The 25,145-nt window shown below is 46.6% G+C and overlaps 2 protein-coding genes across 10 annotated transcripts in view; both read left to right on the top strand.

The window, feature by feature from the left end:
* Positions 1 to 16,416, top strand: part of LOC121698819 (protein Shroom2-like) — a 35,321-nt gene extending 18,905 nt beyond the window's left edge. For 4 of the 8 annotated variants that reach the window (XM_042081236.1, XM_042081237.1, XM_042081235.1 and 1 more), the window contains exons 2-10: positions 665 to 766; positions 2,563 to 2,685; positions 3,159 to 5,850; positions 6,265 to 6,326; positions 8,007 to 8,762; positions 9,047 to 9,640; positions 10,714 to 10,885; positions 13,896 to 14,168; positions 15,080 to 16,416. In XM_042081236.1, coding sequence (XP_041937170.1) covers positions 669 to 766; positions 2,563 to 2,685; positions 3,159 to 5,850; positions 6,265 to 6,326; positions 8,007 to 8,762; positions 9,047 to 9,640; positions 10,714 to 10,885; positions 13,896 to 14,168; positions 15,080 to 15,352 — 5,043 coding nt within the window. In that variant the 5' untranslated portion in view covers positions 665 to 668 and the 3' untranslated portion in view covers positions 15,353 to 16,416. Of the gene's footprint in view, positions 1 to 664; positions 767 to 2,106; positions 2,145 to 2,305; positions 2,324 to 2,562; positions 2,686 to 3,158; positions 5,851 to 6,264; positions 6,327 to 8,006; positions 8,763 to 9,046; positions 9,641 to 10,713; positions 10,886 to 13,895; positions 14,169 to 15,079 lie in introns of those variants that run through there. The other 4 variants (XM_042081232.1, XM_042081240.1, XM_042081239.1 and 1 more) reach the window with 3 other exon arrangements.
* Positions 16,417 to 17,305: 889 nt separating this feature from the next.
* Positions 17,306 to 21,666, top strand: LOC121698822 (claudin-34-like). Of its 2 annotated transcripts, none has more exons than XM_042081251.1 (3): positions 17,306 to 17,669; positions 19,041 to 19,085; positions 19,304 to 21,666. In XM_042081251.1, the coding sequence occupies exons 1-3, from the start codon at positions 17,627 to 17,629 to the stop codon at positions 20,080 to 20,082; spliced, it is 867 nt and encodes a 288-aa protein (XP_041937185.1). In that variant the 5' UTR covers positions 17,306 to 17,626; the 3' UTR covers positions 20,083 to 21,666. The 2 variants fall into 2 exon arrangements, with proteins under 2 accessions (XP_041937185.1, XP_041937186.1); XM_042081252.1 differs by having other exon boundaries at positions 17,306 to 17,689.
* The last annotated feature ends 3,479 nt before the right edge of the window (positions 21,667 to 25,145 follow it).

Raw genomic sequence — 25,145 nt, 5'->3', positions numbered from 1 at the left:
TTGCTAAAGACCACACATGACGGGATTGAAACTGGAGCACAAATGCACCTGTTGTTGGTGTATCACGGGATGAACTTAGGAAGCAAAATGTTTACGTTCTCCTTTTTGCACAGAGGATTGGATTTACTGTGCAAGACTGTGTGCGGCCTCATCTGACCTCTATAGAGTGTGTTGAGCTTCTAAAGAGCCTCCATAGAATGTGTTGGGCTTCTAAAGAGCCTCCATAGAATGTGTTGGGCTTCTGTAAGATCTCCATAGAATGTGTTGGGCTTCTATAGGGCCTCCATAGATTTAGAGCCTCTCTCTCTAGGCCTCTGCATAGAATGTGTTGGGCTTATATGATCTCCAAAGAATGTGTTGGGCTTCTATATGATCTCCATAGAATGTGTTGGGCTATAGAGCCTCCATAGAATGTGTTGGGCTTCTATAGAACCTCCATAGAAAGTGTTGGGCCTCCATGGAGCCTCCATAGACTGTGTTGGGTTTCTGAGGGCCTTCATAGAAATGTGTTGTGGTTATGATGCAGAGCACAGGTTACCTGTGTTGGACATGTTTTTTTCCCTTCTTCCATTGCTAAAAGGAATCTACTGACCCCTCATCTCTTGTGTCCTAATACAGTGCTTTCAGGTTGACAAATCAGTTTATGTTCCTCCTCCTTGTGTAGGACGATGAAAATGGTTGATATCGTAACGCAAACAATGCCTGCCGAGAACGAGGTGCACGTGGCCCGGAACTTTCTTACGAAGATTCTGAGAAGTTCCATGAGGTATTGCAGGAGTAGTCCAGTTGCATCCCATCCCCGGCCACCCCAGCCATCCTCAGCCAACCCCCGAGCCTGTGTTCCTCAGACTTCTCCCATTCTCCCAGTAGTTACTCCATACTGGTGATCGCCTGCATGTTCAAATCTCATATCTTCCCACACATGATACTCAGTTACACACTAAGGCCTGCCTGGCCGTCCCCACTAGTTCCTGGCCTTTGTTTCAACACTAGCACAAACCACAACCACTGCCTCCTACACCCATGTGCAATCTGTTTTTACCTTGTCCACTTCCTCCTCTTTGCTGCCGTGATCATTTCCCATGTCTCCTTCTTGCCTATGTCATTTCCTCCTTTTCCTCCTTCCTGTAGACGACACCATCTCCTTGGTAACTGAATCTAAACCTAGTTGTTTCGGTGAATAGCTGAGCTACAAACCTACACTTCCACTTCCCTTTCCTCACGTGACGTAGTCTGGTTCTCGTCCCTACCCAACCCCTGTCCAGTGTCTTCACACCTGGCGTGAGTCTTATGCAGCGCTGATTGGCCGTCACTTCAAATACACTCTCGTCAACTTCAGGTTTCCCTTTAAGATCCACTCAAGTCTTTTCTCATGCCTCCTCCATACCTGTGGGGCAATTCCATAGCTGTGGGGCAATTCCATAGCTGTGGGGCAATTCGCCTTCCTGTACTTACCCTTTTCCCACGCCTACACCATACCTGCTCCCTGTCACCTCCATACCTCCAACCGCTCCACACCTCCTCCATACCTGCTCCCTGTCACCTCCATACCTCCAACCGCTCCACACCTCCTCCATACCTGCTCCCTGTCACCTCCATACCTCCAACCGCTCCACACCTCCTCCATACCTCCAACCGCTCCACACCTCCTCCATACCTCCAACCGCTCCACACCTCCTCCATACCTGCTCCCCGTCACCTCCATACCTCCAACCGCTCCACACCTCCTCTATACCTGCTCCCCGTCACCTCCAACCACTCCATACCTCCTCCATACCTCCTCCATACCTCCAACCGCTCCACACCTCCTCCATACCTCCAAGCGTTCCATGGATTAGCTTTGGCAATTCGCCTTTCTGCTGTTTCCCTTTTCCCACGCCTCCTCCGCACCTCCTGTCTGTCACCTCCATACCTCCAACCACTCCCTGGAGTAGCTGTGGCCTCCTCCTCTTCCTCCATCTCTCTGTGGTGGTGGTTTAGCTGGAGCAGCATGTCCTCCTCACGTGCATGTCTCGCAGGATTAGCCACCTAATCCTCTTACCTTGCTGTCATTTTCTCCCGCTTCCATCAAAGTGGACGTAAATAGCTCCATGTTTGTCACCGCTCGCTTCTGTGATGACATTATTAGCAGTAGTGATGTTTGTGTAAGTAACCATGAGCAAATGAAATTCACTATTTCCTCCTGGGTTTTACTTTTATTTCATCAAATTCACCCTTTGATGGTCTCTTATTAATTGGTCTTATTATCATGGTGGTATATTTGGGGGTTAAATCTTCTATTCTGACCTCCTTGCATGAATTTCAGGAAGAACCGCTTCAAAGGGTAGGTTTCATTTTGCTCAGAAGTTAGTCTATGTGTCTTCAATCTTGAATGATAAACTGGGCTCTTTATGGCTTTGTACCTTACAGCAGCACCTGTTTGTGATAGCATGTCTCTGAGCTGTTGTCTGTGTCTGTGTGTGTGTGTGTGTGTGTGTGTGTGTGTGTTTGCATGCTTACGTGTGTGTGTGTACGTGTGTGTGTGTGTGTGTGTGTGTGTGTGTGTGTGTGTGAACATCTCAGGAGGAATGATTCTGCCAGCAGACCACACTCCTGGCATTCATCCAAAGTGGCCGAGACCCAGACCCAGAGGATAGCACAGAACACCGAACCAGAACCTATATGGCAGTCCAAATACAGCATAAGGTACTGCTACACACACTACAAACATCCACACACACACACACAGCACACACACATACACATACACACAGCACACACACACACAGCACACACACATACACACCACACACACACACACACAGCACACACACATACACACAGCACACATACACAGACAGCACACACACACACACACACACACACACACACACACACACACACAACCCACACACACACACACACAGCACACACACACACAGTACACAGAGCAATATTTACAACCCTAAAACATGCACATGCATCTTCACATGAGCTAAAATATGTGTCAGAGATTCTGTCTCTGGACACCCTATGTGTATTCTCTGAGCATCTCATTTCATTGGCTTTCTACCTGCTCCCTGTACAATGGAAATTAATCTTAGTTTTAATAACCGTTAGCCGCCGTTAGTGTGATCTTCTGAATAATTGTCTGAACTCTCATCATTTACATTTTACAGCTCTTCCTCTAATGACGTGTCTAAATGTTGGGACCCTGCAAAGCAGCATCAGGCACCAAATCAACTCACCACAGTCCAGAACATGGAAGCTGTGGACCCCTGTCCACTGACCGACACGTCCAGTGTGTCGTTACCCCCCTCCAAGCACCTCAGCGCTGTCGACCTGTCCACAGGAGCCGGCGCAGGGACACTCCGCAAGCGAGACTCCCCGCACGCGACCCTCTCCATGAGCTCCAACAGCCTAGACCCCGGCAGCGGCGGCGGCCTGTCCAAGAGCCAGGCGGCGTCCCTGGAGTGCATGTTCTACCGTGGCGGCCAGAGCGAGGCCGGGGGCCAGCCGGAGCGACCGCGCTACCTGCAGCTCCCCGTGGTCAGCAGCTGTGGTAGGGTCAGCCCGCGGCTGGAGGAGCAGGTGAGCTCCCGGTACTCCTCCTCGTCGACTTTGTCCTGCGTCGCCACTGCCGCTGGAGGAGGGGGAGGTTCGAGGGCGAACATCAACCCCGTGTGGAACGTTCCGGAAGCCAAGAAGCCTACGGCTCCGTCTCCGCCACCACCCCCTCCCCCGCTGCGCAGCGACAGCTTCGCCGCCACCAAAGTCCACGAGAAGGGCTTGACCGCGCCCGGGGCTCTCCCTGGACCGGACGGTCCCTCTGCTCACCCGCAGCAGAAGGCTCCCCAGGGCAGGTCCGCTGTCGAACGGCTGGTCAAGGGCACCGAGAGCCAGCAGCAGCAGCAGCAGCAGCAGCAGAGTGTCCAGTCTGGGGAGAGAGGTGGGCCGGACGCTCGCCATGGCTTCCTGGCGTCTCAGAGAAGCGAGGTGCTGCCCCCGTATCTCTCCGCCGAGGACTACAACGCCAACCAGATCCCCCTCAGCAAACCGAGCTCTCTGTCCAGCTCTGACGGACGGCAGGGCCTGGCTGGCCCTGACTACCAGCGGCAGCACAGCGACGAGAGCTCTCACCTCAGCCTGCACCCCAAAGGCTCGTCGGCATCGTACACCACAACCACGGCCGCCGCCACTCCGAAGCACCACAGCGTCGGGGGATACTACCGCAGCCTGCAGGAGCTGCCAACCAACACGTGCAGCCGAGGACAGGCCAGAACCTCCACCGCGTCGCTGTCCAGCAACGCCCTGGACCAGAGCTCTGACCGCGGCGGAGGTGGAGGGCACGTGAGGTACTACTGCTACACACCTCTGCAGCAGCCGACACTGACCACAGTAACAGCAGCTCTGCAGGGATGTGTTCAGGGCAAGCCGGAGGCCTGGAGAGACGAGGCCGGTCCAGTCGGGACACAGAGGGCCATGAAGAACAAGTACCCCGCCGCCCAGCAGGCTTTTAACGGCTACGGCAACAAGCAGGCGAGCGGTCAGACGGCCTCAGAGAGTCCGTCCGCTGGGCTCAACGTGTGGATGGCGCGGTCGAGCTCGGACGAGCGGGAGCGGATGACCAGTGGGGGCGGGGCAGACGGTCACCATGGCAACAGGTATTCTCACGGTCAGCAGCAGCAGTTGCAGTCGCACAGGGAGCCGCCGGCTGACCCGTGGGTGTCGCAGGAATGCCGTAAGATTTGCCCTCAGCAGACCCCTCTGCTCCACTCGCTGTCTCAGGAGAACAAGCTGCTGACCGAGAAACGATCGCCGCCCCTGACCACCACCGTTCCTGGTCCTCAAGACAGCCCAGAGCTGGGCGGTGGCAGCGGCAAGCAGGGTCGCCGGAGTGACCGCTACGCCACCACGCTGCGCAACGAGATTATCATCAAGCGGGCGCAGCTGCAGAAGAGCCGCAGCGCCGCCGCCCTGTCCTGTCCCGGGGAGGCGGACGACGAGGCCAAGCCCGGCGCCTGGAAGTCCCCCGAGACGTCCACTTCCTCTGACGGATCCTTCTCCAACACCTACAAGGACCACCTGAAGGAGGCGCAGGCGCGTGTGCTGCAGGCCACGTCCTTCAAACGGAAAGATCTAGAACTTCCTGGGAGCGAGGGCACGCCCGCCACCGCCGCCATGTTGGCGCGCCGAGATCTGAGCGTGGCTGAGATCCTGTCGGGTAAGGCCGGAGCTGTTGCCGGCGGCAACCACGTGTCACGCATCGGAAGCCGGAAGCGCTTCCCCATGAGCAAGCGCGTGCACTCGTTCTCCGAGCCGGACAAGATCAACGAGGTCGGTGTCGAGGGCAAAGGGCTGACCTTGGACTCGGTCGGCTCGTTCATCGACCGGCGCATGTTCTTCGAGGGAGTCGCCAAGCCGACGTTTTCCAAACCTGCTCCTAAGACAGGACCTCAGAGCTCACCTGAGGAGCTCCACATCAGCGCAAAGGCCAAAGGGCCACCCTCACACGAAGAGCCCGCTGGGTCGAAGGTCATAGGGTCGTCCCCGCCACAAGGCCACCACGCCCACAGAGGCCACCTCAGGGAGCACCACTCCAGACATCACTCAGGGAAAGAGCATGGTTGGCCCAAGCAGGAGCCCCCTCTGCAGCAGCAGTCGCCGCCACTGCCCCCGCTGTCGCGGTTGGGCACGTTCGCCGAGTACGAGGCCACCTGGAACATGCAGCGGAAACAGTCTGAGGCCAGGAGCTCGGGCAGGTACCACTCGGCTGAGAACATCCTGGAGCCGTCGGCAGAGGACGGGAACGAGGCTGTGTGTGTCCACGAGAGGTCCAGGTCATCCCCCTCTGCAGACTTCTATGAACAGGTTGGTTCTATAGTCAGTGAGGAGTGCTGTGCTTCTTTGGCACTAGGTATGCTCACCAATCAAAAGTGGCACAACTTACAGAGACATTTGGAATATTGAACTGAATCTGGACATTGACATTCAAAAATAGCAATATCTGTCAGAACATTTCATTTATAGGTAAAGACAATGCATTCATTTATACTCAAAAATAGGTTAAACCTTACGCTGTTGTTTTATACGTTGAATTCCTGGTTTAAATGCACGACCTGTCTTCCCTTGTAAGACTTCCCAGTTGCGAGGGTTTCGGTGGCCCATGGGGAACGACACCTGAACCATTTGGCCCTTTCTCAGGCCGACCCAGGAATCCCAGGCATGTAGGTCTGGCACAGGTGCCATCAGACAGGCTGACCGCTGTTCTCTATTCTTCCACAGAAAATGCCCCTGCCTGCCAGGAAACTCTATCTAGATCGGCCAGCTGACACCCACACCATGGGGTAAGGATCTCCCATAATGCACTCCAGTATGCGTGTGTGTGTGTGTATGTGTGTGTGTGTGTGTGTGTGTGTGTTTGCGTGTGTGTGTGTGTGTGGGGTGGGGGGTGGGTGTGTATGTGCGTGTGTATGTGTTTGTGTGTGTGGGGGGATTTGTGTGTTTGTGTGGTGTGTGTGTGTGTGTGTGTGTGTTTGTGTGTGTGGGGGGATTTGTGTGTGTGTGTGGGGGGATCTGTGTGTGTGTGTGTGTGTGCGCAAGGTGAATGAGTGGGGCTTTCCTTCAGTATCGGTGTGTATCCTATGAGGTCAGATTAAAACAATGTTCCCATTATTAAGGCCAACACTGGTGCCCAGTCACCTGTGTTGCACCTAGAAGCACCACAATGTGTGTGTCTGAATGTGAGCGTGAGTGTGTGTGTGTGTGTGTGTGTGTGTGTGTGTGTGTGTGTGTGTGTGTGTGTGTGTGTGTGTGTGTGTCTGTGAGTGTGTGAGTGTGTGTCTAAAATCAATTTGCTACGTGTTGGCGAAGTGACCATAGCAAACTGGCCATACTGTAACTGTAGGTCCCGCTCCAGCGGCTCCCTTGTCCAGTGGCAGGCACAGCGTGCGATGCGCCGCTTTGTCAGTGTAACAATGTGAGCTCCGCCTGGGCTGCCCTGTCCTCAGACTCAGAAATGCTTCGCATGCCATCATGACATGTCCCACTTGCTGCCTTTTGTTCAGGTGTTGCAGTTTTGAAGGGGGGGGGGGGGGGGGGGGGGTTGTTGCAATAAATCAAGCCGGAGTGAAACCATGGGGCAAGTGATAAATATCTACTGTTGTATCATATGAAGCACTTTAGGTAACACACACCCGTATTTACATAACAGCAGACAATGGCAGTATTGGGGTATTGCTGGTTGCTGGTTGCAAGTGTGTCATTTTAGCTTTTGACAGCTTCTCAGATTGACTGCTGTATGGATGAGAGCAGTTCTATGGTTCAACCTAGATTAGTTGGTGGTTTTCTGTGTGTCTGTGTGTGTGCGTATGTTCGTATGTGCGTATGTGTGCGTGCATATATGTGTGTGTGTGTGTGTGTGTGTGTGTGTGTGTGTGTGTGTGTGTGTGTGTATGACTAAGCTGAGGCATCAGACAGAGTTCTGGCGCTTCAGCAGAATTCCACAGAAGGCCTCCATGCCACAGTCTTGGCAACTGCTTGGCAGTGAAATGTTTCTCTATGTTTTTCTGCTTCCAGTCTTTTTTCCCCTGATTTGTGGGATTTTGCAAGACTATGCTTTCTCACAGAGTGTTCTAGAACATTTTTGAAAAATCCTTGTGATTTCCTGTTTTTCTTCTAGAATGACAGAGAAGGACAAGTTAGATTCACAATCACTCTTCACAATGCTTGATGTTTTTCAGTTATTGAAATAGTACTGTATACTGAAATGTTTTTTTAAATATACTTTTAGGATTTCATATGGTCTGATGGTCTGATTATCAATTAGTTTGTTTAGTGTCTGGTGTGTCAGCCATCTTGACTGTTTTAGTCTTGTGTGTCATATGTATTCATAGTAGACTGCAGACTGCATAGTAGTCTGTGTAGTAGCATTGTAGACAGTACCTTCGACTTTTGTGTGTGTGTGTGTGTGTGTGTGTGTGTTACTGCCTTCCTCCCCTCATGTGTTTATGTCTGTGCCACTGTAGCGTGTTGGCCGAGAGGGGCCTGGCGGAGAGCAGGGGAGTACGAGAGCGTCCTGCCCAGCCTGACCACTTCCTGCCGCCCTCTGAGGCCGCGGCGTCCCGAACGGATCTCGAGAAGAGAGACGTGTCCACGATCGCTGCCCCCCCTGCGGACCCCCGGTACCACCAGCCTACGCCCGATCCCCCGCCGTACCCTGACCACTTGCGCCACGTCGGGGTCACCGCCGCCCTCGAGCAGCCCGCCCTCCCCAAAAAGAGGGGCGCAGCAGCTTCAGCGTTACCCCAGAGGCTCTCCCCGCCCAGAGTCGACACTCCGGGGCCCTCTGTGGACATGACTGTGACCTCGCTGAGAGAGTCCAGTGACCTCCAGACTGCTGGTCATTCCGCGAGGGGCAGCAGCAGGTCTCCCGGGGTGGGGTTGGTACTGCCAGTGCCCGCTATGCCCACGCTGGCATCGGACGCCACACTGAAGGTGTCCCCGTGCCCAGAGAGAGAGGTGCAGGCGGGCAGCCGACTGGACGAGGAGTGGAGGGCCCTGCACCAGACCGCCCTGGCTGCCTTGGCACCGTCTCTGGCACATTCTCCTCTTCCTCATCCACACACTCATCCTCACGGTCCTGCCTCCTCGCCCGCTGCCCTCAAGGGCACTGCTGCCCTAACGGTGCCCACTACCAATGCCACACGCTCACCCTCGCCACAGTTTGCCCCACAGAGACTGACCGACAAGCCCCCAGCACCCACACAGGATGACCTATCCAGGTACTGCATGCCGGTCTGTTACAAGTCTGTCATCAACTACCAAGATGATTGTAAAAAAATTGCCTTTTAAAAGAAAATGTTACATTTGGACCTTCAAATGTCCCTAATGTTTTAATATTCTTTATTAAAGTCAAATTGAACATGTAATTTACAGAACAAAGTACAGTAATATGGCCAACATGGCGGCCATTTTGTGGTCTTTGAGTTGGTATATTATAATTGATCTTCCTGTCTGATGCCCTAATGAAGTAGTCCTGTGTGTTACTATGGTTACATGGTTACAGTGATAAGATGGGTGACGCCTCGGAGCTGAGTAACGTTGTGAAGAGAGTCCCCGTCAGGATCGTCCACGCTGAGACCAGTCTGGAGCGGAAGGGCCGCCAGTACCTCCTCAGCAACGGAGCTCAGGGTGGGCCAACAACAACAACAACAACAGCGACAACAAAAACAAGCCCTCAAAGCAGCTTCGCCCCCCAGGAGCAGTCCTACTCCCTCTTCTGTGCCTACTCACGGCAGGAGGAGGCGGAGTGGGAGGCGCACCGCGGCTCCTCCAGACCTCCTCAGGGGACCCCGGGCTTCCCTGTAGCCCCAACAGGGGCCACCCTGAACGGGCAGTCGAGAAGGAGCAGCCTGCCCGCCGCCGCCACCGACGCGGCGGTGGGCGATCGCTCAGATGACGACGTGAAGAGAGAGGAGCTGGCCCGGGACATCATGGGTAAGGACAAGTCGCTGGCGGACATCTTGGACCAGAGCCGCATGCGGACCACCATGGACCTGATGGGGGGCATCTTCCCGCAGGGCGAGCAGGTGCTGGAGGGGGCACAGCAGCGCCGACGAGTCGCCCCCAAACAGACGTCGCCCCGCGCCGCAGACGAGAGGTAGGTGCTCTGAGATACTGTACAACAGCCTCAGGCAGATTCAATCTCCCATGCAGTAATATGGATTATTATATGTGTCCTAAAAGGGGTCTGTGGTAGCCTGGCCAATGGCCATCCCCTTGAAAATTGAGCAGAAGTACGTAGGAAGGCAAGGCCATGCTAGGTCTGTGGTGGACTTGCCTTCATTTCATTGTTTAGTCAGCACAGCTCCTCAGATTGCAGCACAGTTGTTACAGGATGGTGTACAGTGTATGTGATGTTGGGGGTTTCGGTTTCATCTCCTCTCCTTGCATCTAACAACCCAAACACACCTAACATGCACTTCCTGTCTTCCTCTCTTCTACTTCCTGTCTTCCTCTCTTCTACTTCCTTCTACCTCTTTCTACTTCGACTACACTTTTGACCACTTTTGACTTTAGCTTCTGCACTCTCATCTCTGGTAGTCTGGTGGTGTTTATTACCTAAGATCTCCTTTGCAATGTACCTTGACTGTTAATCCTAATTTTGTAAATAAATGTAAATGTAATGCAACAGGGGCCTAATATTTGCCTGAGATTAATAAAAAAAGAAGTAATCCAGTCTGTTAAAGTAAAAGTATTTAAAGTTAAAGTATTTACTAAAGGGTGAAGTTAAGTGAAGTTTATGAGATAGTAGGCCTCACACAGAACATGTTCCCATTGGTTGTGACCTCAAACAACATTTCTGTAAACATGCCTCTGTTGCAGTTGAGTTTAGCAACAGCACTACTGCCCCCTACTGGATGAAAATAATACATGAACCTGTTCAGTCCAACAGAGCACATCAGAACAGAGCTCTCAGTCTCTGAGAACTTAAACTGTGTTTGTGTGTGTGTGTGTGTGTGTGTGTGTGTGTGTGTGTGTGTGTGTGTGTGTGTGTGTGTGTGTTGTGCGTGTCTGTGTCTGTGTCTGTGAGTGCGTGTGTGTGTGTGGTGTGTGTGTGTATGTGTGTGTGTATGTGTGTGTGGGTTTGTGTGTGTGTCTGTTTGTGTGTGTGTGTGGTGTGGTGTGTGTGTGTGTGTGTGTGTGTGTGTGTGTGTGTGTGTGTGTGTGTAGCAGGAGGGTGGAGGATGACCTGGCAACGGCGGTGTCCGTGGTGAGTAGCTCCTCCTACTACAGCACGTCAGCGCCCAAGGCGGAGCTCCTGATTAAGATGAAGGACATGCAGGAGCAGATGGACGAGCAGGACTCCGAGGACGAGCTCGACTATGACCTCTCCAGCAAGAAGGTAAGCAGGGCACACACACACACAGTCTCTCAATCACTTTTTCAGACACAGACACACACACACACACACACACACACACACACACACACACACACACACACACACACATACTGTACACATACAGTACACATTCACACTCTCACACTCACTGATTACCTGTCGGTTACCTGTTAAGAGAAAATCATCTGTACTCCCAGTGTATCCCAGTGTACTCCCATTCTGTAGTTCTCCTTCCTAAAGGGGGAAAGGGTTGCACTCCTGCTTTAAACTACAGGAAGGTATCTGAAACAATCAGCTCAAAAAAAGGGGAGATTGCATGGCGGACAAATTATGCTAAATTAAAATCCCTAATTAAAGTTTTTCACAATTGCTAAAACACATTTTTTTAAACCTTCCCCCCTTTTCTCAAAACTGTAAACACCAACCCCAAATTTCAAACTGCATTCACAAAACCTCTGCAAAACAGAACAATCGCCTCAAAACAGATGTACCTGTGCTCAAAACCAAACACTGTCTTCAGATCATCTTACAAAGCAGTCAAAATGTAAACACTACTGAGCAGTCATTAGACACTACATCAAAAAACGCAGTGAGGCAGCTCATGCAGCTCCAGTAGAAATGTTCATTGTTTACAATACAGTAAATGCATTTTGCATCTAAAAGAAAAAACAAAACAAAACAAAACAAAGCAAAAAGATTTCAGTGGATTCAACATTTACTGTAAATCCAGTAAAAATGAAGTATTGAGAATGGGGGTTTACAGTTTATGTTTACAGTTTTGAGAAAAGGGTGGAAGGTTTCAAAAAATGTGTTAAGCAATTGTGAAAAACTGTATACCGGAAAAGACAGGCACTTCAGTACTGCAAATGAGAAGTACATTGCAGTCTACAGTCTACAATGTACTTTGAATGCCCCACTGACTGTTTCTGTCCATTGTTGATATGAACCTGCACTGTTCAGCAACCTGTTTACACTCTGAGCTTATATTGGTTGAGTCACATCATTTGAAACAAGTGTGATCAATTTTGAGTCGTGTTTACAGTTTTTTTCAGTCGCTAACAAGCGTTTGTCTAACCAGTTGTTACATTTTCAAAACTCTAAACACAATTAGCACAGCATCGGTCGTTTGTGGCCATACCATTCACACATTTCATGTCGTTTTCACACAATATGCAGTCAGTGAACACATTTCCACAGTGCTTACATTTTCTTAACAAACAAGCTATACCTCCCAACAAAATGATGGATTGTTTTTGCAGTATTTACGAATGTTAACACACAACATCCCACAATAGCAAAAACAATATTCCAAACCTTAGATACAGTATAAAAAACGTCTGCTTCTGCTACCAAGCGGTTTTATCCCATCGCCTTGGATACTGTATTATCAGATGCGATGTTTATGAAAACATGTGGCCTATCCCTGAAGATCGCAGAGATTATATACAGTGATTTTGTGCTTGTTTTAGTTTTTTTTTGTTGTTTTTACTGTATCTGGGCTTTTTGCTGTTGTATTTTTGTTCAGAATGCTCTTGTGTGTTTCATGGATATTTTGTTCACTGTAAGCAATACTGTAAACTTTTTCTGTTCTATCATACTGTAAACAATATTTCTACTGAAAATTCTTACAGTAAACAGTAAAGGGAAAAATTATTTGCTTTTTACTGGAATGCTTTGAACATTACATGTGGACATACAGTTCCCAACCAAGAAATTTAGTGTAAAAAGGGCGGATTGCATGTTTTGCATGCAAATACCTGTAAAACTGAAAAATTAAAAGTCTATGCAGTTTTTGTAATGTCAACAATAGCCAGTATTTTGAAACCTGGTGTACTTTGATTGACTGCATGTACCTTGTGAAGTGAAAACAAGTGTTATTCTTTGACAGAATAATTTCATTTTGAGTCAGATTTCCAGTGTTTTGGTAAAGTTAGTGTGTGCAGAGAAAGATGTGTTAATATATATTTAACAAAATGTCTTTTTGAGAAGAAAATGATCCATTTGGCCAATTGTGTTTTGTAGGTGTGAGTCTGTGTTAAGAGTTTAGAAAAAGTATCCGAAGTATAGGTAAGCGCTTGTTAGCGATTGAAAAAAACTGTAACATAGGGCATTTTGTGCTTTCTTTCTTTTTAGATTGTTGAAACAAGTGTCTATGAGATCTGCAAATTGTGTTTTATACGTGAAAACTGTTTATGATTTGGCCAAAAGAGTGATCGAGAATTTTGTTCAGAGAATGGAGTTTAGTGTTTTAGCAAAAACTAATATAATGGATATAATGCATTCCATTAGCAAGTTCAAGCGGACTATGTGCAAAACATGCTCCACCATACGCAACACTTGTAACATCTTTAGACAAAAGTTCAGTAACCTTGTGGTCTACATTTCTATAAATGTAAATGGCGTAAAATGGCAATAAAAAGGCTTTGTTTACTTAGAATGGGCAGATTATAGAATGATGTGAGACTTGTGACATTTTTATGAGATGACAACATTTGTCAGTGAGTCATGGGGTCTTATTTAGATAGAGTCACCTTTACCTCAGTTAAACCAAGGTTAGGCTAATCTACAAAGTGAGTGTGTGTGTGTGTGTGTGTGTGTGTGTGTGTGTGTGTGTGTGTGTGTGTATGTGCCGTGTGTGTGTGTCCCCAGCAGCAAGAGCAAGAAGGTCATATCTGGCTAACACAGAGCATAGGCACACGTTAGGTCTCTATTTCTAACATTGTTTTTTAATGTTTTAAACTAAACATGCTACATGTACACACAGCAATTTTAATATAGCATGTGTGTGTGTGTGTGTGTGTGTGTGTGTGTGTGTGTGTGTGTGTGTGTGTGTCGCGTTTCTGTGTGTGTGTGTCGCGTTTGTATGTGTGTGTGTGTGTGTGTGGTGTGTGTGTGTGTGTGTGTGTGTGTGTGTGTGTGTGTGGTGTGTGTGTGTGTGTGTGTGTGTGTGTGTGTGTGCCGTGTGTCTGCCCCGTGTGTGTGTGTGTGTGTGTGTGTGTGTGTCCTGCAGCAAGAGCTGATCAGCAGCCTGAGTACGAAGCTGCAGGTGCTGCACGAGGCGCGTGAGAGCCTCCAGGATGACGTGCAGGACAATAACGCGCTGGGCCAGGAGGTGGAAGCCACCGTGCAGGCCGTCTGCAAGCCCAACGAGCTGGACAAGTTCCGCATGTTCATCGGGGACCTGGACAAGGTGGTCAGCCTGCTGCTGTCCCTCTCCGGCAGGCTGGCCCGCGTGGAGAACGCCCTCAACAACCTGGAGGAGGGGGCCTCAGCTGAGGAGAAGGTGAGGGGCTCTGTGTGTGTGTGTGTGTGTGTGTGTGTGTGTGTGTGTGTGTGTGTGTGTGTGTGTGTGTGTGTGTGTGCGCAATGCAATGTGTGTGTGTGTGTGTGTGCAATGCAATGTGTGTGTGTGAGCGTACGTCTATGTGTGTTTGTGTGTGTGTGTGTGTGTGTGTGTGTGTGTCTGTCTGTGTGTGTGTGTGCGCGTCTGTGTGTGCGTGTGTGTGTGTGTGTGTGTGTGTGTGTGTGTGTGTGTGTGAGGTGTACGGCTGTGTATATTTTTTATCGATGTTTGTAAATATACAGTATGTATCCTGTATGTGTTATGTGTGTGTGTGTTCATGTTCCATGACATTTGTGTGTTGTTAGACATGTTAAGTATTTTCTAAATAACGTTCCCTTCTTATTAGATTATTAGATTATAACAAAAAGCATAAATGTACTTAATAGTTTCACAAAGCAGATGTCTTTTCAAGGACAGTTTTGTAGCATGACCACAGAACTGTGCTGAATACCATGTCAAATTGCATAAAGGTCTACCAGCTGCTCTAACTAGACAAGGAAATAGTTAGTGTTTAAGACCCCAGGGCCAACCTGGCAATGCAGAGCAGATAGCTACTGACACATGGGATGCACCCATGCAGAACAGCGAAATATTGCAAAACTGTTATATCCCTTTTATCTCTAAATACTAGTCACACACCAATATACTACACAGGGACAGTATACAGGAACGGAATGAAATAAACAGTTGTCTCATATGTGCAAGAACACATAACAGAAATATCAGGACATAAAATGTAAATGTAATGTAATGTAATGTAATGTAATGTAATGTAAATGTAAACTACTTATGACTGTAAAAATCATAATTCTGATTCCAATACTTCTTCTGTCTTCTTCCCCCTCTCTCAGCACGCCCTGACCGAGAAGCGCAGGCTGCTGATTCGTCAGCACGAGGATGCCAAGGAGCTGAAGGAGAACCTGGACCGGCGCGAGCGACTGGTCTACGACATCCTGGCCAGCTACCTGAGCGCCGAGCGTCTGGCTGACTACGAGCACTTCGTCAAGATGAAGTCGGCACTCATCATCGAGCAGCGCAAGCTGGAGGACAAGATCAAACTGGGAGAGGAACAACTCAAGTGTCTGAGAGACAGCCTGCCTCTGGAGCAGAGACTCATGTTCTGAGAGAGAGAGAGAGAGAGAGAGAGAGAGAAGAAAGAGAGGGAGAGGGAGGGAGGGAGAGAGAGAGAAGGAGAGAGAGAGGGAGGGAGAGAGCGCAAAAGAACAGAGAGGATGAAGAGACGCATTCTAGAACTGGAACTCTGGAGAGAGCAAGAGGAAGATGAGAATGAAAGACCACAGACGACAGGAGACGACAACAGATCTTCTGAGAACTGGAATCTGTGACAAAGCATGAGAGGGAGAAAAAAACTCATATTATGTTTGTTTGTTTGTCTATTTATTTGTTTGTTTTTATTTCAAGACTGCCAGTCATATAAATATACGCTTTGCTTTATTCAGAGGAAGATGGTGTGGGAAATAGACAGGCCTACAGAGAGGGTTGAACATAGTCAGTAGGTGAAAATCTACAGTATGTCATGATAATGAAGAAGTTTGGAATGTTTTAACGCTTATGCAGACATATGGGTTGATAAACATGTCTATCATAGTTTGACGGTCCTAAAGCTGCACTTGTGATTTCTCTTCTGGAATGAACATTTTATCTTATCATTTTATGCATTTTATTCAAGGTTGTATTTGTGATGACCTTCAGTGATGCTCTTTTTGAGATGGTGAACTATGAATATATAATATATTTATATATACAGATGTATATATAATTTATTCGAAAATGTATTTTAGGGTTTGAATGGAATGGATTATTTGCCATTTTTTTGCAAAATTGCCTGTTGATTGTAGTTGTTAACAGTTCACATAAAGATTATTATTACCGGTATTATATTTCAGATAAGAACAGTGCGTTTATATGCTGTATGTAACTGCTACCAAAATATTCATACCTGTTATGATGCTGTTCTAGAGAATAGCCATGGCGTTTGTCTGTAATTTTCATAGACTTGCTACCATATTCAGATATATTTATATTTTCCTTATGAATGAAATGAAGAAATTGAATTTTGCAAACTAGATGGGATGTGCTAGCACTTTACAGTGAAGGTCTTATTCTGAATGATAAACACCTATCTGGATTGGAACATTAAAATGTGCCTGGGTAGGCCTACATTGTATTCATTGTGCCCTATCGTTGTGTGTGTGTGTGTGTGTGTGTGATATGAATTATATAGGCTAGTATGTAGGTCTGTATTCTGTAAGCAACTGAACAAGAGTTACCACACGTTCTGGTTTTCCCGGGATTGTTCTCTTTTTTAATGTCTGTCCCGGAAAATTGATAAGCTTTCCCGGGACACCAAATGTCCCGTTTTAATGCACGTACATTTTTTTTAAAAGTATTCCCTAGTTTCACTTTCAATAAAACCTACGTTCCGCTCCTGCAATCCTACTATTTTTCTTAAGTTATCTTGATTGTATCCAGCTGTCGGAGGCAGGGATCCGCGTATTTGATTGGTTGTAATGCAGACCTTCGAAACGAAAGTTTACCTTAACCATCAGCATCACCTAGCAACTACCAGCCCCGCGCAGCATGTCCAAGAGAGTGAGTGCGGAGCAGATTGGAGAGGGTAGCCTAGTATAGTAAGAAATTATGGTTCGATTTGGTTTGATAAAATGGGGGGCGAGACGGAGGAGAATATAGGTCTACAATCAATGTCAGGGCCAGCGGCGAAGAAAAAGAGTAGGCTATACAACGCCGACAGGGTGAAAATGTCGGAGTGGGTAACAACATAATATGCATAGATAGTAGCCTAGCCTATATTGTTAATGTTTTATGGATTAGCTAAAAGAGCAGGTGAAAGGGCATTATAAGAACCGTTTAGACTCAGCAACCTAAAGTGACAATGAATTGCACCATTTATAGTACAGTAACATTTGCAGCATTTGTTAATAAGTTATTATTTAAAACCAGAAATAGGCCTAGTATTACTATGAATTATAGCCATTTAACATTAATCAAAATCAATCTTTTTTTTTTTTTGATTTTCACAAATCAAATGTGGCAACCCTAAACTGAACAGTATAAAGTCGTACCAGGAGGAGGAGGAATTCTCAAACTTTATCAGGGATTTTTTTCTCCAGGTGTATTTGTATTGTGACTAGACTGTTTCCTGGTTCGCATCACAGCCTCAGTTTTATTGATGTGAAACCTACCTGCTGTAATTCAGTTATAACAGCGCTATCGTCATCAAAGGTATTCATGACGTAGATGTCTCAAGTCAATATTTAGCCTATACGGTGTGTTTCCCGCATTTACCAACTTGTCGGCAAAATAAGGAAGTCTTCGAATTTTCCTTTGATCTTGAGAAGAAGGAAACTGAAGCCTGCATGTCAATCAGTCTATTTGCCATGCCCTTCTCACTACGACAAGGCAAGTGGAATCATCTCGAGGTAAGGATCAATATGGTCATATAATAGAATGACTGGCATATAGCCTAGAAATAACATGTTTTGCCAGTATGCTGTAGTTTTATTTTATTTAAGTCGCTCATGTCTAATAATATCAAAGTGTAGAATGATTTTTGAGGCGAAAATAACCTTCGTGTAAATGGCCGAGGGGGTCGTTTCAGTTCAGATGTTCCAAGTTTGGATAAAGGTGCATCCTAGTTTGGATACAAGTGCATAGCAAGATTGTTGAAAACCCCTTTTGTTTGAATATTCATGTTACTTTGTGAAATGTGTCAAAGGAGGACATTTTCTGCCTGATGAGAAGTTATAGCACGGCTTGTAAAAATCGGCAATTTACATAGCATAACTGTATTTGCATAGTCTGCCCATATCTAGGCTAAATGCTCGATTATCAGCTATTTTAACAGCAAGTTTATCTGTTTAAACTCTGTTTACTAGTTAAAGTTAGGGTTGGGTTTTGAAGGTGTTGTTCAGTAGCTGTTCGACAATAATTTTATACTGAACTTGAATCTTAAGATGATCTAGGAACTCAATGCGATAGGTTAGTGATTGGCTACTCGCTCGATAGAAATAAGGAGACATTCGATATCATAATGTAGGCTAGGCCTATTCATAGCCATTATTTAATGATTAACAACTGTTTTAAACAAAAGCCTCTTCATCAAATCAATCACCCCTAACCATTGCACTATTAGACAATGGGCACATGACTGACCCATACTCCATTTGTTGTTTTTAGGCCATAGGCCCAAATGTTTTCATTTGACAATTAATATAATTAATATTAGTTAATTAGTTATTAGTCAATAATTAGTATACATTAAAGGTGCCATGTGTAATGTCCGCCAAAAATCAATTCATACTCCACATTCCATAAAAGATGGGGGCAGTATACCTCCAGAAAGTGAGCTGGTTTACCCTAGAGTAACAACCGAGACTCGTGTATTGCAGTTTGGCTAGCGGTTATGTTGTCCGCATACTGCCTCCCATGGCCGAAACTGGTATTATGACACCTGTCGGGCTGTGGCTAGTAATTTAGCATGCTAATTCAGGTTGATATCTCTGCAGCACTATACCTTGTTATTTTTTTAATGACATCATCGCCCATATTTCTACTCATTCTTTTGATGCGTGTAGCTCATCTTTTGGATATTTTTACCTAAATTCTTACACATGGCACCTTTAAACGTGTTCTTCATCAGAAATTGCTTGATTTTCCCCTATGGTTTTGTAACAGTGATTTTGTTTCATTTTCTGCCACAGTTTGCACATTTTTTTTCCACCTAACTCAACACATGTAATTAGAACCTTTTCCTTTTTGTCTCTCTCCAAGGGACCTGGGTGCTTTGTTTGTCGTGTATCCTGGTGACGGGACCAGGTAGGTGAGAACAGCAGTGTGACAGACCATGAAGTTATTCTCAAATCCAAAGTAGAAGCGAGCAAATGTGACAGTAGTCTCTGAGCTGAAATCGCTCTTTTGCAATACCCAGTGGTCAACAACAGTGAATTGGGTGCTTTGATGTGGCATGTGAGGTTGGTGACCAGTGTGGACATGTCTTACCGGCTGGAATGGGTGAGGAGCCTGGTTTTGTGAAGATTTGACCCACAGGTGTGAACCCATGGCTTACCTGGCCCATACAGCCCATCCACAGCTCGTTGGACTATGGCTGGGCAGCATAGGATGGATCCTCACCATGGTGACCATCGGAATGGTCCAGTGGCGTGTGTGGGTGGTGGCGGACATGAGTGTCGTCTCGTCTGGGCTGGCGTGGGTGGGCATCTGGAGGGTCTGCTTCTACAGCCACACGGTGGTGACTTCGCAGTGTGGCCCCCTGTACTGCCAGAGGATGGACATCTCGGACCGTTTCATTCCCAAGGAGATCGCCGTGGCGCAGGTCCTGATGCTGCTGGCCCTCGTGCTGGGACTCTTGGCGAACGCCAGCACGCTCTACGGCCTGAGGAACGTCTTCTTCGGCCTGGACAAGCGCAGGCCCATCCGAGTGGCCTTCACGGCAGGTGGCCTCCTGCATCTGCTGTCCAGCTTGTGCTCTCTTTTGCCTCTCTCCCTTAACCTGCATGCCGTGGCCACCAATCAGAACATCAGCTTTCCGGAGAACTTTCACATGCCTCCCACACCCTTGCAGCAGTACGTCGGAGTCGCCATCAGGGTGGGCATCAGCGCGGCTGTCCTGACCATCGTCAGTGGGGTCATGTTCCTCTGCTATCAGTTCCCGGTCAGAGCGCACGCCAGGGTGGAGCCCTCGTGGGCAGAAGAAAGTAGCTCCAACGATCCCTCTGCTGGACGGCCTCACTCTTTCAGAACGTACCTGGCGTGCCGGGACAACCCAGCCTTCCAGTCTCAGGAACATGTCTAGTAGTACGGACCACCAGGAAAGAGGCAGAGGTATCAAAAGATTGACAATGCATCATCTGTTTTAATACTTTGCAGGAAAGAACAGAAACTGTCGTCTAAAAGGAGACACTTCTGGTAATTGTTTTGATGAAATTGTGCACTTTGAGACATTTTAGAGAAAATAGTTTTGCACAGAGCTTGTGGTATGCTTATCTGTAGAACACCTTGAATGTAAACCTGCACCTCAACCAAAGACTGAATTGAGATATGTTAGTGAGAGCACTTTGAATGCTTTGAATGCCTTACTACATGAATGTGCAGCATGACTGTAAAGCCACACAGATAATGCACTGAGTTTACAAGTTTGCTGCTCAATGGCCTGACCTCTGTGGACCTGCAGCTGTTTGGGAAGTGGCATACACACTTCCCTCCCCCCTACACTTTTTCAGTAGTCACTGTCATGCATTCCTTTTCTCAGTGGACTCATGGGTGGGTAATCAAATTGACCGTTTGTTTATGTCCAACTGTCCTTTTTCATACCTACAGTGTATTCCTACTGGAAAGCCAATTCATATGTTAGATCAGTGTTTCTTAACTGGTGGGTCAGGACCCAAAAGTGGGTCGCGGAACCGTTCTGGGTGGGTTGCGGAGCTTGTTGCTAAAAAATAGATCTAATGTTGAAATGTTTGAGAAACATTGTATGCCAGTCGTTGCCATGGATAAAGACAATGTCTGTGTGACAGGTCATGTTAGACATCATTTTGGTAAATATTTGAAGTATGAATTTACTTATGTTGAGGACAACAAGTGACAGAAACCCCAGTGTCTGGTATGCAGTGAATTGCTGGCACATGAGAGCATTAAGCATCAAAACTAAAGCGCCACATGGAAACAAAGCACCCTACTGTCAAAAACAAACCTGTCGAATCCTTTGAAAGGCTACACATGAGTTGAGGACACAAATATGCCCAACATCAGCATGTTCCAAACAAGTACAGGTCTTACCTCACCGAATCAGTTGGTTTCAACGCTAAAATATCGGTCGCGACGTAATGATCATGGGAATTTAAGGGTCTCAAGGCCAGACCAGTTAAGAAACACTGTGTTAGACTACAGTACATGTGGATAGTTATTATTATGCATTGGTCATGATCCATAAATATGTTGTATTAAAATCTACCCTACACCCAGAGTATCAATATATGTTTGTTTCTTTCAAGCATGTGGACACACTGTTTATATGTAAGACTGACATCTACAATGCTGTTAAGTTACAGTATGTGTCTTCTTGTGGTTTGCATACTTATCATTAGTCGCCTTTACATGTAAATACACATCAAACACACTTATATGGATACTTGTATGGCACTATATTTCTTCAGTGTCATTAAGGTATTTTTTCGAATTCTAAAGGAACTGAAATCAGCAGCCTAATAAATTTGAATTGCTTAGCACAGTTGCTTAACTCTAACTCTGTTTGACCAAGCAGTACTAATGCAGTTCTGAGTTTAGGTCTTCCCCATGATTCCTGACCACAGTAGGAAACTCAAGTCCCCAGGAATTAGCAATATAGGTCATCCATTAGTGATTAACGTATAGTTAAGAGGGAGGTTAAGGTTAAAATTCATAGAATATATAAAACTATATTCTCTTATTAATATATTCTGTATCATGTATCCCATCTTTAGATATCAAAAGGTAAGTTAATCCAAAAATAGTGTTAAATAAGATAAATCTCCAAATGTCTCAGAATGTTCTATCATTTATCAACATTTGAATCATACAGGTGCCAGGTCTCTCCTTGTTCTTGACATGACTCTTTTCACATACCCTCTGTGTCCCAAAAAGCCTTTCTTGAGTTATCCGTCCTCTTCAAAATGGCCGACCACCAGTGGTCCAGCAGGAAGTGATGCGGGTCCCTGTGGCCCCCGTAGGTGGAGGCCCTTCCCCGTGACCCCTGTTGGGACCTGGCTCATGTGAACAGGGGCGGAGGATGGCGGTGGCAAGCACGTGAAGTCTGCTCCAGACCTCTCATAGCCGCGGCTATCACAGCGTCGATTGTTAGCCGGGAAGTGTCTGAGTCCAGTCCAAACAGTACTCACTTTGGCCAGCTTTGTCCCGGGGGCTACGCCACGATGGACAAACAAAAGGCCTTCTCTTCAGCCGAGATCGACCCCTCTGTCAGGCCGGGGAGGGCCCATTCAAAGGATCAGATGGGACCTGCGATTTTACACGAGTAGCACTGCACTGCAGAGCCAGAGAGAGACTTTGATGGCTACATACATTATATCTATCAAGCCTGCATTCATCCAAGTGGCAGACGCTTTTATCCAACGCAACTGTAAAGTGAAGCACAATAGTCAAGCTTTAAAGGACAATTCCTGCGCAAAATGAACCTAGGGGTTAATAACACATGTGAACCGAGTTCGTCCGTTCTCTGGGATATGTTTTCATGCTGATCGTACGTGACCAGTTTTACCACAAACCGCTAATAAGCGTTTAACGCTAGTCTTCGGGGCACACGCAAAGTAAGAAGAAATCGCTATTTCTATACCAAGGCTCAAAATAGTACCACACTTCCACGGTAGCATAATGAGGGGCCCTACATGTAAACTAAAGCATTGAGAACTTCGCAAGTGTACAGACAGTTTATTAAAAAAATAGTTTAGATAGACGTTGGACTGGAGCAACGCGAGCTGAATTGTCACGTGACTGTTTTCCCAAGATGATGCCAGCCTGTACTGTACTGTACTAAACTATCTTTTTAATAAACTGTCTGTACACTTACAAAGTTCTCAATGCTTCGATTTACATGTAGGGCCCCTCATTATGAGAGGTAAATGGAGATAGACTTCAGGGTCGAAGGGTAGGTATGTGAGGGTATGTGTGTGAGGGTAGGTGTGTGTGTGTGTGCGGAAAACGATATTTTTATATTAAGTCAGGTGCTCACAGTGTTGCATCACCACATTTATATTTATATTGTTATCATCAGCATGTGTGTGTGTGTGTTTGGTGCTAGGTTAAACTGATTGGCTGAAAATTGGTCAATTAGGTTATAAATGCTCATGCAATGTTTGAGTTCAATATCAGTTCGGTAAATTGTTTTATGATCGTCGCCTTTTACAGTGAGATGAGATGATGGAAACGCCTTTAAACCTTTAAACCAATAAAATAAATAATTGCACAACAATACTCCTGGCCAGAAAAAAAAGTATGCATCTAAATCTGGACAATTACCAGTTTCTAATGACACCACCACACCTATGTTTGAAGTTCCTCACAAGAACATTGTGCATCCCTGAAAAATCTTCTCCTTTAACTATAGCTTAGAAATGTTCAAAGACATTGACAATGGCTATTCATTACTAAGGGTCCAATAGTTTCACTGTATATGAACAGAAACAGTGTTTAGCTGAGTGCAAATTTGCACTGAGCTGTGTAATCTTCATAGCACAAAGAAAATCAATATTTCTATCTAATGACTAATAAACCATATCTCCTTGTTCACTGAACTCGAGCACAGGCATGAAAGCTTTGTGAGGACATGAGGTCTCTTAGCTTTCTTTGGTGTCCGATGCACAGAGCTCAGCCGCAGAAGAGCAGGAAGAATGTGAAGATTAAATAATCTTGTACTTTGGTTTGAAGTATCGGATCAGGACACCAAAAAAAAAAAAAAAAAATACTGCAGCTTCCTCTCACGAGGTGAAGAGCACTATAGGAATCACTGTACAGTGTGATTATGGAACATCCTTGATCTAAAGCCAGCCGTGCAGATGGATTAATGTCATGATAAGTGAATCAGACAAAGAGAATGGTTGGCTTCCAAGGCCTCTGTCTTGCCATGAGGTCTTCCATGGGGGTCTTTGGCCTTTGCATGAGACAGCAGTACTCTTTTGGCCTCCTCTTTTCTCTCCATAGTAGAAGTGTTTGAAGTACCAGGCATGTGTCCAGTCAGCGCTGTATGTGGCCTTCTAATGCAACAGCAACCTTTGTATGTAAAAAGATGGCTGGAGATTAGCATACAAAGACATAATGACTTCATTGTGGGAGCAGTAACAAAGGAAGCTTTCTCATGACGCCTTGGACACATGCTGTGCAGCACTGGACCCTTCAAAGTCGAAGCCGGGAGACATGGCATCAGGGGACATGGGAGGAACGGACCCTGTTAGCTTAGCTAGTTAGCTTAGCTTGGGAGCGTACTGTTCCCTGGGTCCTATGTGCCCCGCTTTGTATGTGACTGGGGAACATAGGACCCCTAATCATAACCCTAACCCGAGCTGGGAACATAGGACTCGGGGAACATAGGGATGACCCCCTTAGGGCTTAGCATACAACTTATATAGCAACACTTGTTGGATCCAAACCAGCTAGCGATGCAGATTTCCACTCTGATTCATTATGTGCTCTTACTGACCCTGTGACCTTGGTGTCGCTACCATGCTAGCTGGTATCTGAATGTACACACTGCTCAAGATTTTTACATGTAGTCAGATGCCTACAATGTCCCATCACCACATTGATATTTATATCTTTATGATCACCATGTGTGTGGTCCAGTTCATTTAAAAAAACTTTAGCCTTAGCACTGTAAACAGCTTTCACCTTACAAGCAATATTCACCTTTTATTCATATGTAATGTGAGACAGAGAGGCAGCTAGCACCTGAAGGAACTTTGATGGTCTTTGAAGGTACACTAATTCTGACTAGACTCAGGGAGACAACAATAACAGAAGCCCCTTAGGGGTCTTGGCAGGCCCTGATGGGCAGACCAGGGGTTTGTGAAATGACGTCTGACTAATAGGTGCTGAGTGACCTGCTGAGCACACTTCTGGTCGCCTGGTCATTAGCCAGGACTTAGCTCAGGAGCCAACATGGAGGATCAGAGGGGATTAGTTTCAAAAACTGTTTTGGTGGACACGCTTGTCAGGCCATTTAAAGGAAACTCACTGCAGGGCTTTCAAGACAGAAAATATTAGAATTATGATTTCAGCGGGCTTTTGTAAAACAACACATCTTATAGATTCTTGATTCAATGAAATTAATTTTTTGATTATGATATTTAAACTTTTTTATTGAACCAATAT

This window comes from Alosa sapidissima, chromosome 23 (genome assembly GCF_018492685.1).
Source record: "Alosa sapidissima isolate fAloSap1 chromosome 23, fAloSap1.pri, whole genome shotgun sequence".
Classification (NCBI taxonomy): domain Eukaryota; kingdom Metazoa; phylum Chordata; class Actinopteri; order Clupeiformes; family Clupeidae; genus Alosa; species Alosa sapidissima.
Note: the sequence above shows the minus strand (reverse complement) of the source record. Positions and strands in the feature narration are given on the sequence as shown.